Source organism: Triturus cristatus, chromosome 4_1 (genome assembly GCF_964204655.1).
Source record: "Triturus cristatus chromosome 4_1, aTriCri1.1, whole genome shotgun sequence".
NCBI lineage: Eukaryota > Metazoa > Chordata > Amphibia > Caudata > Salamandridae > Triturus > Triturus cristatus.
In genome coordinates this window covers 51,573,272-51,585,657 of record NC_140585.1, presented here as the reverse complement: position 1 = coordinate 51,585,657, position 12,386 = coordinate 51,573,272, and the positions used below count along the sequence as shown (strand labels likewise).

At 46.8% G+C, this 12,386-nt stretch overlaps 1 protein-coding gene across 1 annotated transcript in view; it reads right to left on the bottom strand.

Moving 5' to 3' along the window:
* Positions 1–1,933: 1,933 nt before the first annotated feature.
* The window catches only part of NDUFV1 (NADH:ubiquinone oxidoreductase core subunit V1), a 52,357-nt gene continuing 41,904 nt past the window's right edge, over positions 1,934–12,386 (bottom strand). Inside the window, exons 7-11 of the mRNA XM_085651503.1 lie at positions 11,368–11,580; positions 10,636–10,802; positions 7,554–7,635; positions 5,585–5,730; positions 1,934–3,020 (exon numbers count right to left, since the gene is read on the bottom strand). Of these exons, the coding sequence (XP_085507629.1) occupies positions 2,937–3,020; positions 5,585–5,730; positions 7,554–7,635; positions 10,636–10,802; positions 11,368–11,580 (692 nt within the window). The 3' untranslated portion in view covers positions 1,934–2,936. The remainder of the gene's footprint in view (positions 3,021–5,584; positions 5,731–7,553; positions 7,636–10,635; positions 10,803–11,367; positions 11,581–12,386) is intronic.

Sequence of the window (12,386 nt, the reverse complement as noted above, 5' to 3'; positions counted from 1 at the left end):
CCATCCATTAAAGAGCAAAGCCACCTCGGAAATATCTCTGCTGTAGGTGGGACGTGAACCTCCCAGTACAGAGCGAAAATTGTCCGCGGTCACCTGAGACCATGGTCTAATCTTTTGCTTCTCTAACCTGGGACCAGGGGGGAATACTGATACTACAGTCATGATATTAAAATAGACTGCCCTATGATCAGACCAAGGAAGAGTCATAATATTGACAATCTCCAGGTCCATGTTGTTAATAAAAATGCCATCTAAAGTGTGGCCCAGGCTATGAGTAGGGCCCTTAACTACTTGATTAAAACCTAATGCTGCTAAGTTTTCAATCAGCACAGCCACTTCCGGCTGATCCGTGAGTTCATGATGGTAGTTAAAATCGGCCAGAATAATTAAAGGATGGTGATCCATCCGGGATTCTAAAAAATGCATAAGCATGGCAGGAAAAGTGGACTTGGGCCCAGGTGGACGGTGAGCTAATTTATAGGAGTTGCCTACATAGATGGTAAAAGAAAGTACTTCCACGGGAAGATCTAGGTACGTTTCCGCACGAATTCTTAGGTGTGCTAAATGAACAACTGCTATCCCCCCACCTCTTACCTATTCTATCCTGGGAAGTGACAACATACCCACTTGGTAAGGCAATATTCCAATCTGGACCGGATGTATTGTCCGTCCAGGTTTCAGTTAAAAAAATTATATCAGTGGCGCCACTCTCAATCAAATCACAAATTTGATAACTGTTTGTGTAGCGATCGGACATTTACCAAAATACAGCTTAACATTTGGGGCTGTTTAGCTCTAGACGCGGAGTGCGCATTAAGTCCACCCTTATTCGCTACATCTACTATGTGCTTCCTGTCCAACAGATTATTCAGGCCTGCCCCCTCGCGAAGCCCCCTGTTCTGAAGAGCGCATCTAGTGCAGGACCAGAGCTCTGAAACCTCACAGGATAGGTCCCAGTCCTGGGGCCTGCATAGGGTGTTGTCCAGAGCCAGCAACTCACTTCTGCTGTAAAGGTATGTATATGGAGGGGCAGGGGTCCTGGCGCTGGGCGTGGTTCGGGCGCAGACTGGCGCGTGCCCGCTGCGCGGCCGTCCCAGCGCCTCTTTTGAATGCATTAGACCACGCCCCCCCCACTGACGTGTCAGCCCAGGTGCAATGCGGGCCCGCCTACACCGGGTCCGCTTGGGTCGAGCGTCTGGAATACCAGCCGAAAACATAACAGCGAAATACTCCCCCAATATGGCAGCTAAATCACTCGATCAACGATGTGCAAATATGTAATGTGCAAACGATTTAAGCAGCAGGTTTTAAAAGACAAAAGTGCCTGTTTAAAAGTAGCACGATTAGTAATGATTTAAAAAGATGGTGCAATTTGCGTTTAGAATGTCAACATATACAAAATCACGCTTTCAAGTAATGCAAAAGATAGGCTGAGGGAACACCGAAACAGAACAGCGAAGCCCTCTCTGATTGCAGACCTTATGATGGTCATCGTGTGGGAATTTTGCGCCACACTGGGGGCTTTTTTTAAACGGCGTCCTTTCCATGAGCCGTAGGTCCAATCGCCCGGGTAGACGTCCGGAACCGGTCCGATGAATTCGATGTCGAGTGAAGGTGCCTCGATGTAGTTTTGTAAAAGTTTTTCGCTTCGAAAGCTTGTTTTTGAAGTTTTCTACCGGAGTGGAAAAGTTACATCCGAACCCAATGGCGGAAAAAACAATCTGAGGATGGAGTGAATGCCCATGCGCACTGTAGTCCAAGGGAGGAGTCACCTATCTCGTGACCAAAGACTTCTTCCGAAGACAACAACAACCTGCAAGCATCCGAGCCCAACACCAGATGGCGATCTATCCTAAGTGTGTGATCTGCAGCTCATATGCCTCAAACATTTCAATTTGCTAACTTGACAGAATAAAGAAACGCGGAATTGCACTAAAAGTTTAAATTATACTTTTATTATTAAATCCTTATCTACAGCACTCAGAGGCAAGAGTTAGACACTGTACAGTCCCACCACATTTCTGCTTCCCAGTTGGTCACCATCGCTCCGCCAGTTTCTTCTTCCAGAAAGATCTTGTTCCGCAAACACAAAATGACCGTTACAATTTCACTTTTTGGGCATAGTTGAAACAGATTGTCAGATTTCCGTTTTAAAAGTCTTAGAACTTTGATCTTACTTTGTAATAAATGCCCTTAAACACAACCCATTGAAGTCATACTCATCAAGTATTTTTCAAAACTCCTGGAACTCAACACTGACGCTACCTCTGCTGTAGAGTTCACACTACTGGATTGGACAGAGGTCCTAGAAACGTTGCACACTTGGGGCTAAAGATCTCAGGAGTGCCTGGAGGAGGAACTAACCCAAAGAACACGATTAAACAGGTTCTTAGAGCAGTCCCCCCAGCAGGGATTAACCCAAAGAACATAATGAAATAGGATCCCTAAAGAAAGGAAAACTGGGTTTGTGGAGATGGCTTCCTTTTGTCATCCCGCAGTTGTGTGGCACGCATTTAGCTCTCCTGAAAAGTGCCCTCTGTTTTCATCGTTCACAACTCTTAAGCTGCCTTGCTACTGGTGATCAGATGTACATTCATTGTATGTCTGGAGCGATGGATCAGCCACAATACAGTCCCTAAAGAGAGCAGAAAAGCGGAAACCCCAAGAAATGGAAAAGTGCCCATGCACAGCCAGGAAGAGCCAAAAGTCCAACCATGAAATAAATTCACACCTAACTCTGATGCAAGTCAAAAGGCAAACTTGCCCAAGTAGAAAAGGCATATACCTTGAAAAAGATAAATAAAAGAAGCACAACAAATAATTATTTGATGACAATAGCAGCTCTTCGATGATCAACTGAGGATTGGGGGGGGAATCAGAAAGTGGCAAAGTGGGCATTGTCTCAACATCTTCTGCCTCATGTTGGCATCTCTGCCTCATGCCCGAGCTTGCTGGGTCTTCGTCATCTCGTACTGATTCATCCTGTCCTCTAGCACAGGGCGGAAGTGTCGGATCAACCCCTGTGAAAGAAATGAAGCGTTTCGCATTAGAAATGTAAGAGGAAGAAATCTAACTTGCCAGTGATTGCACCACTATAACTTTAAAAAGACAAATGCCAGAGATCGAGCTCTAAAAACGTATGAAATGTTCTGTAAAGTTGAAGTTAAGGCAATAAAGAGTTCCTGCAGCAAATTCTGCACATGCAACACTAACAACAAGAATGAGGTTTCATGGCTAACACAGCCATTGAGGTTTACGGTCCTTACGTAAACTTTTAAGTTCTGCCTTTTGGGGGCGTACCAAACGTATAGTATACTGTTTTAAATTAAACAAATACGCTTTTATTCAAATATCAGTTTTGGTACCAACAGGAAACCTTTCATGTTAGATGTTGCTGTTCGAAATCTGATGTGGCAGACCATAGTGAGACAACTGATAGTGATAATAAACACTGCTTGAGGAAGTTTCACAAGTGCTGCGCAGAGGGTATTGGAATCTTTTTGTAAATGAGTACAGATTACTACAAAGAGTAACCAAGGCAGCATCATGTTGGGTTGAATTGAATTAGTTTAACGCTTTAATAACGCGCTGAAACAACCAAGCGATTCTACAGAGAGAGAGCGCCTGGAGTAGGGTCATTGAGTAGTAAATGCTTGGAGGAACAGGAGGTCTTCAGTGGCTTTCCAAAGGAGCCGACGTTGGGTTCACTGCATGGGTGCCATGGGAGAGAGGTCCAGAAGGATGAGCCTCGGAGGGGTAGAAATCTTCCGCCAAACCTCTTCTTTGTAGACGGGTGCAGGTTGAGGTGGTTTTATGGAGGCCGACCTTGGCACGTGGGGGGCTCTAAGAAGGGACCAATCTGAAGCTGCAGCCCAGGGCTGCACCGTGGAAAGATTGGTGGACCAGGCACAGTGTTTTGAAAACAATCCTTCAATCAATGTGCAGTGGGGGCATGAGATTCAATCATTTTGGGTCACAGATGATCTATGTGCACCTTGTAACTTACTTATTGACTTGCAAGAAGTCCCCCTCATAGCCACCAGTGAAGGAGTTGAAGACACTACTGCCACGGCTGGGCGATTCGAGCTTGAGGTCAAGTAAAGGGAGTATTTCACAGGGGTGACAGAGGAGGAAAAACAAAAGCATTTTCTTGATTATGGAATTAATCTGGAAAAATGATGTATCTGTTGAAGATTTTACACTAATTTAGCAGGGGCTGATGAAGTGCTGAGCAAAGGAAGCCAGATCATGGCCAAGTATCTTTGGTTAACCAGGGCCAATGATCTGAATCGCACATTCATGCAGAGCCAGTTCTCATTCTGTTTTTGGAAGTACTAGAGACAATCGTGCACATGCATTTTTATGCTTCGGTTCTTTCTGGAGTATAATATACATCAGAATTTTGCCATAGTATAAATAACTGGTTAGTGATCATTGCAACGGTTGTCACAAAGGAGTTTAAGGGTCTGCCAAATGGACGATGTTTAAGGCTCACCACAGGTCAAATGATTCTAGATAGGCAAGGTCTGAGCTTTAGCAGATGGCTCAGTTTACTTCGAAGCTGGGGAACAGGGTAGGGAGTCTCAGCTGTGACGCTCAACATCCTGTGATTCTGTGCAAATCAGTTAATCTCCTGTGCCCAAAAAATTAATGTGTCTGTAAAGCAACTGGTGCTCATGTAAAGCACTCTGATACCTTCGGGTTGAGTACGCGCAATATTAAAGTCCACCACACAAAAAAACACCACTGGATTACGACTCATTCAAGCCCAAATGTAGCCTCCAGCTGGCAAAGAAGAAGTTTGTGGCCATCAGAATTCACAGCAGCAAGCAGGTCTAGCGAAATCAAAACGCAGCTTTGAGCACTGTCCTGGCTGAGAAGTTCTGTCATAATGTTTAGGTGTCTCTTAGTGGGGGAAGCACAACTGGAAGTCACAGAGAAGGTTGCTGGCTTCCTAAAAGGAGTTGAGTTGGATAGACAATACTGCTTCGAAGATGTTGGCGACAGGAGAGAGGGCCGGGAAGTTTGTCAGAGTGCTTCAGTCAGCAGTAGATTTCTTGCACGTGGTGTGATGGCAGATTCTTTAAGTTGTGGGCAGCAAGTCCAGCCAGCAGGAAGTGTTGACGAATCTGGCGATGATGGCCCGAGGCATCTTTTCTTTACTCTGAGCTCCTTAGGGAGTGAAACACTACACTCAGCTGCCACCAGGGATCGCCATTCACCACTCAGAACTACCGTCTGCTGCTCACTATAGAAACCTTGGCATTATCTGGTACCAACATGGCAGATACCAAGTCTTGAACCTGTGTAAAATATGCCCCTTCTGGAGGAACTTGAGAATAAGCAATCCACATAGAACTGAAGCAGCAGCGCCACTCTGACTGCACTCAAGCGCCATTCACTCCACTGCGCAAACTTTCCTACACAAACACTCTCCAATCTTCCTACACCCACATCAGCTGCGCTGGCTGTTCACCTATAAAACCCAATGAAGCCCTTGCCCCTGGCATTCCAAGACTATGAGAACTCAATGCCTCATGACCACTGCAAAAATTTGGCAATCAGCTGGAAGGCGCATGATTACCTGTACTGGCCAGGCGGCACCATCTCCCAGCGCACAGATGGTGTGTCCTTCAATCTGTTTGCTGATTTCCCATAGCATGTCTATCTCATCCGTGCGTGCATTGCCCTTGACAAAGCGCCACATGACCTTGTTCATCCAGTCCACACCTGTAAGGAAGAGGATGGTTGCAACCATCAATGAAATAAAGGGTGAATACTAGAGAAAGTGAGGGGAAGAGACAGGGAGAATGAGAAACAACAAAAACAGTCAAATTATATATAGAAAGTAGAAGGGAAGGAAGCAGTGGCATGGCCAGTAGACGTGGTCTTTGTACGTATATATGTATATTCCATTTCTATAGCGTAAAACAAGCCAAAACGCAGCGGAGCGCTGTAGAGGGTCACAGACCAGCAGCAAGTCAGCAAGTGATAGGAGAGGAAGGTGGGTCGTGGACGGTTGCTGCATTGTGAGGCAGTGTAATAATCCATGAACTGTCGAGGTGCAAAAGGAGTTGATTAGATCAGTCTTTTAGGAGGTCTCATTTGACAAACACACATCTAAAGAAGTAAACCATGGAGAAAGGGGAGAGGGGATCACATATTGTGAGTTGGGGTTTTGATGTATGCAGTGGGCACTGTAATCGTCGGAAAGGGAATTGCAGATCAGGAAGGAGTAAAGAACAGAAGCAGGATAAGACTGCATTTGTTATCAGCTCCTAGAGAGTTCGAGAGAAGACGTAAACCTTGTGCATGGCTTAGACTAACACAGAATGAGTTTCATAACTCGGAACAAGGTCTTATTCTTCACTTTTGTATGTACAGTCCTATATATCCCACAGAACCCAATAGCAGCCCTGGGCGGCAATGAAAGCAAGAGAGAGAGAGAGATGGAGACAGGGCAGGATGAGTGGATCATGGTCGATGGGTAGAAGGCAGACAGCAGGAGGAAAAGGTCTGCTGGAACTGAGCAAGACCAAGGGAGTTCAACAGCCCTAGGGTTGGAGTGAGGGGAAGGAGTTGGACGAGTAACCGCAGAGAGGGAATGGGGAGGTCACAGAGGCAGTGGGTTAGATGGTAGCTATCCTCGCAGCACCGAGTGCACTGCCCACAATTCTCATGCTTGTATCTCAAGACCTGCATCAATGCCCCCAGGAGAGACCATCGGTAACCTACCCTCGGGGCACGGAGTGCACTGCCCACAGCTCTCATGCTTGTATCTCAAGACCTGCATCAATGCCCCCAGGAGAGACCATCGGTAACCTACCCTCGCGGCACGGAGTGCACTGCCCACAGCTCTCATGCTTGTATCTCAAGACCTGCATCAATGCCCCCAGGAGAGACCATCGGTAACCTACCCTCGCGGCACGGAGTGCACTGCCCACAGCTCTCATGCTTGTATCTCAAGACCTGCATCAATGCCCCTAGGAGAGACCATCGGTAACCTACCCTCGGGGCACGGAGTGCACTGCCCACAGCTCTCATGCTTGTATCTCAAGACATGCATCAATGCCCCAGGAGAGACCATCGGTAACGTACCCTCGCGGCACGGAGTGCACTTCCCACAGCTCTCATGCTTGTATCTCAAGATATGCATCAATGCCCCCAGGAGAGACCATCGGTATCCTACCCTCGCAGCACGGAGTGCACTGCCCACAGCTCTCATGCTTGCATCTCAAGACATGCATCAATGCCCCCAGGAGAGACCATCGGTAACCTACCCTCGCAGCACGGAGTGCACTGCCCACAGCTCTCATGCTTGTATCCCAAGACATGCATCAATGCCCCCAGGAGAGACCATCGGTAACCTAGCCTCGCGGCACGGAGTGCACTGCCCACAGCTCTCATGCTTGTATCTCAAGATATGCATCAATTCCCCCAGGAGAGACCATCAGTAACCCACCCTCGCGGCACAGAGTGAACTGCCCACAGCTCTCATTCTTGTATCTCAAGATATGCATCAATGCCCCCAGGAGAGACCTTCGGTAACCTACCCTCGCGGCACGGAGTGCACTGCCCACAGCTCTCATGCTTGTAGAACTCGATCAGGCGAGCAATGGCTTTGACAATGTCAGTCTGTGGAAGGAAGGGAGACGGACCCATAAAATAAGGATATTGTACATAAAATACAGCTGATAGCAGGATGTATGAAAACAGAAGTACAATGAAGAAAACGCAAAATGTAAAACATCAGCAACTTCTACAGGTAGTGCTCCAGGCAGGCACAAAGAAAAGTTATTTACCTGTAACAGAAGCTATGCAGCATGAACCCATTTCTGGATTCACACGCTCCGCATATATTCTACCATCTAGGAGTTGGGTCCAGAACTGTGTTTCTCTGTTCTCTCTCTTGTTAGTAAGTACATTCTCTGTGCAATGCAAGATGTGTGTCCTGGAGATTCCAGTGCATGGTCGCCATCTTAAGATTCTTTCTTCTCTCATTGCGTCTGAAAGCAAGATGGAGGAGCTCAGAAGAATTCTAAGAAACCACTGAAAACAGAGGTTTATCCACCTAGAACACGGAGGGCTACAAAAGGTCCAAGAGCAGAGGTGGGGAACCTTCTCAAACCCATGGGTGGAACTGGACGATGAACACCACGGGGTTGGATAAGGCAGAGGAGGGAGGCAGTGAGGGGACATGGAGGACACCCCATTTAAATTCTGCCCCAACTGCCATCACAAGTCGCACAGAGAGATCAGCACAACTGTTGCCTCTCAAAGACCAAGATGACTGAAAGGCCTGCACATAATTTTTCCCAAAGAGTTGAAAGCGAGACTCAAATAGGTCCTACCACACCACGCCACAGCAGATACTCTGTGGACACAGGAGTCCCTGAAGGACCCGGGCTTCTCCAGCAAAGAGGAAGAGGAGAACGCTGAGAAGTCAAGCCAGAAGAAGAAGGAGAGGCGGACATTGAGGCAAGAGTCATTGATGCAGAGAAGTTGAAGGTTGCAAGAAGGGCGGTGAGAGATGCCGAAAAGAAGAAGAAAAAAGTAACTAAGACCACGAAAGGCACGGGACTCCAAGTTCTCAAAGACTGCCTCAACGTCAAAACTCTAAATGGGCGGAGGATAGCACAAACAAAAAGAGCTGCCCGGGTGTGGACCAAAGGACACTAATGAGGGAGGCCTTCTAACCAACCCTCAACGCTGGGAGGTACACGGAAGGTGTGAAGGACAAGGAGCCGAAGGTGAAAGAGCTGCCTACTTTGAAAAGTCAAAATATCGACACTCCCAAAAGGGAAGGAGGAGTTCAGTGACCCTTTAAAAGAGTTTCACATCCCACCAAAACCCTTAGAGCAGAGGGAAACAGAGCGCAATCAACTGGACAGCAAAGTACCCTAATCAACGGAGCCACATGAAGAGGAACAGGAGGTATTCTTCGATCACAATGAAGACGAATCCACTGTACTCTAGTGTCTGGGCCACCATGAAGACATGTGGCAGGATCTCAACGCCGAATGCCCTGAGGAAGATGTCATGAAATACTCAAGGCCCTCACCCCTAGACGGCTGGTCCATGTACAATGGACTTATGAACAGGGCAGCAGCAACAATGGAGTCCAACTCTCTGCACACTTGATATGCTTTGCTAAATATTAAAATATTACAAAAAAGCAAGCAAATTTGCTTTGTATTTCTGTGATTACTCAGGCCTTAGGCGGTGCTTTATAGAGGACAGTGAACACTGAATGACACCGCTTTGCTCTCATAAATACTTCTGTGATCCCACCGAAAACATTAGGGGACCCATAGAAAATATACCATCTTCTTATAATAATCCAGCCGCAGTGTTTACGTGCACAGATAACTTTTCATTTTAGTATTCCCTTTCAGAAGTAGGGGCGACCAATCGCTGTAGGGCCAGGAGAACTGGCATGCGATCTCATCTGCCCAAGGCAGCATTGTGTGCCCTTGTGCAGCAAAGATTATTACCTGTAACATGTTCTCTTATCTGATAATAGTAGGGTGATGATTCACTGAGATACTTGCACTGTTCAAACACATTTACAGATGAAGAGAGAAGAGGGACACACAACAATACAGAGGGATGGGAGGGACCATTTAGCAACACAGGGTGGATGGGAGAGAGAGAGTGTGCAAGTAGCAATAATGAGGGACGGAAGGGTGCAAACAGCAGTATCATCAGAGTAACGAGGAGTGCTACATCTAAAATAAAATAAAAAAGTACCTCCAAAAGCACACAACCAATGGAAGGACACTGGGCGAACACAGGAAGTAGTACTTGGTCCATGCTCCAGGGAAAGGACAAACACGCGAAAAGAAAGTAACTGGTATCCGAGGACTAATGAAAAGCAAGGATTGAGTGATCAATGGTAAGCAATGGGCAGTTTAAAGATCCCTTTAATCTAATACCAAATTTCTCACAAGTGACAGTACATGTGCTGTCTCAGGAGACCTGAAATGGATGTAACCAACTTACCGATCACAATTAATTATTCGCTCCACCAAGTCTTGAGATGAGGGTGAGTGCAGTAAGAGTTGGAACTGATTTCCACTAAAACCCTGAGCAAGCAAAGTCAGTCAGAGTGGAACACTGGTGACTTCTCAGTCGTTCAAGCAGCTCAGCATCAGCAGTGCAAGAATGCCCTATTGGGGGGCGTCCCAATATCCCACAGTCTGCATTCCAAATGCCCAGAGTCAGGGAGCTCACAAGGGGCAATCAAGTGTTGGGTCCCTCACCAGCTCATATCCACCCCAGCGCTGAGCTACAAGCCGCACTAAGTGCTGTCCTCTCGTCTGCCTGATGCTACGGGGCTCCCTTCTGCCGGTATCACCAAACTTCACTGCACCCCTCACCTGGCCCCTCCGCTGCTGCCACGAGAATTGGTGGACGCGTCCCCAAAAGGCTGGGAGATCCTGGTGCTAAGCGGGGTAGCAGAGAGTCTCCTATTAAATATTTGGAGTTAACAGAGCAACAACAACAGGAGTAGCAGCTAGGACCAGTGAGAGGTTGTGCGAGACTGTTACACAAGCACACTTGGCAGATTTTTACTGTGCAACTAGTGTATGAGGAGAGATTAACATTAAACAATATGACTAGTTCAGTCCTTACCGATTTATCCATAACAATGAGAGCTGCTGTTCCGAGGCCTGTCTGAGCCTGTACCAGTGCATCGAAGTCCATCATCACCGTCTCACAAACAGACTTGGGAATAAGAGGTGTGGATGAGCCCCCAGGGATGACTGCTAGAAGGTTATCCCAGCCTCCGGTCACCCCCCCTGGATGGAGAAAGAATCAAAGCCACATTACAAAGGGAATCTTATCAAATCTAGATACGTGCGACTAGTGAAGACAGCAAAAAAGATACGTCAGATAAGGCCGAAGGTGCATGGACATTGAGGGTGTGGGTTCCTCTAGTGAAAGAGCAGAGGTGATGCACACGTCAGATGTGAGGCGTTGTGAGTAAAAGTGAGTGAGTCACAGTACTGGAACTGCGAGGTGCTTTAGGTAAGTATAGCACTGCCTTGGTACAGCGGTGTGGGCACCCTTAGAGGAGAAGATCTCAGCAGTGAGCTTAAGTCACACCAGAGGTTCAGATGTGGGTTTTAGTACAGGAATAGTCAGGATGTGATAGCCAGCACTGAGGTGCAATGACAGAACTTTGTTAAGAGTCTGTACTAGAAAATCAGGGGGGTTCTGCAAATTGGGGACAAGGAGCCATGTATGCGTTTTGGCAAATAGAACAGTTCAGTCTGATGTGTGTCCCAAATGGCGTACACTGCAAGAGCTGCAGGTTCTCCGGTATAGACAGACGTTCAGTCGTGAAGCTGTAAGTGCCCTCACCAGCATGCCTCTCGATCAGCTCCTTCAGTGGGATAGACATCTCTTCTTCCACAGTGCATGGCTTGTTGACATGTCCAGAGATGTTAAATAGTTTGGTGCCAGAGTTCCTTTCCCGACCAAAGCCTGCAAACCATGCCCCGCCACGCCGGCAGATAGTGGGAGCGACGGCAACAGTCTCCACATTGGCCACAGTGGTGGGGCAGCCAAAGACACCTACGCAAAGAGAGAAGGTGAATACATGGGATTTCATGTTGCTTGTAAAACTACTTACAGGAGAATGACAAACAGTTACTTGGAATTGAAAGAACTCATTATTTGAGACGGCAGAAAAACAAACATATAACATCATCAACTGGTCCAACTCAAAATTTAAAATAACTTGACCACGGGTTAGTGGCTCCTGAGCCTCACTTTGGCAGGACACAATGCATGTGCTGCTTAAAATAAAATAAATGCACAAAAGCAAAATAAAAGTACCCTTTTTTTATTTCAAATTAAATGCATAGGCAACTTTGAGAACCTACAACATTGCTTCTTTCTTCCATAACGAAAGAAATAATTACAGGGATGTAGAAGGAGCACTAAACAAGCACTGGCAAGGCCAATAGTGTTGGTTTTTCGCAGCTGCGCTAGAATCGCTCTACTTTGGCCCACAGACACTGTGCACACTGCTCCTGGCATTGTAGGATTAGTGCTCAACCTCAAAGCTCTGCGGGTTCCAAAGTAATGAAGCAATGGTCGAGATCCTACTTCTCATGGGATGCCTTGGCCTGGCGTAATAAATACTTCATTTTCCAAGTTCTTTACTTATGGTTCAGACACACTTTCCCTTCAAAGGGAATCTGCTTCCTCTTAATTTACCAGATGGAGGGAAAATGCACCACATTTGACAATCGCTTGATGTGGTCAGCTGATGTCTGGCAAGGCATGTTTTCTTGCAGAGTGGAAAAAGGTAAAACGTTAAGGAGACGTTGATAAAAGACGTATTATAGTATCTGAACTTGCATGGACAAATGTGG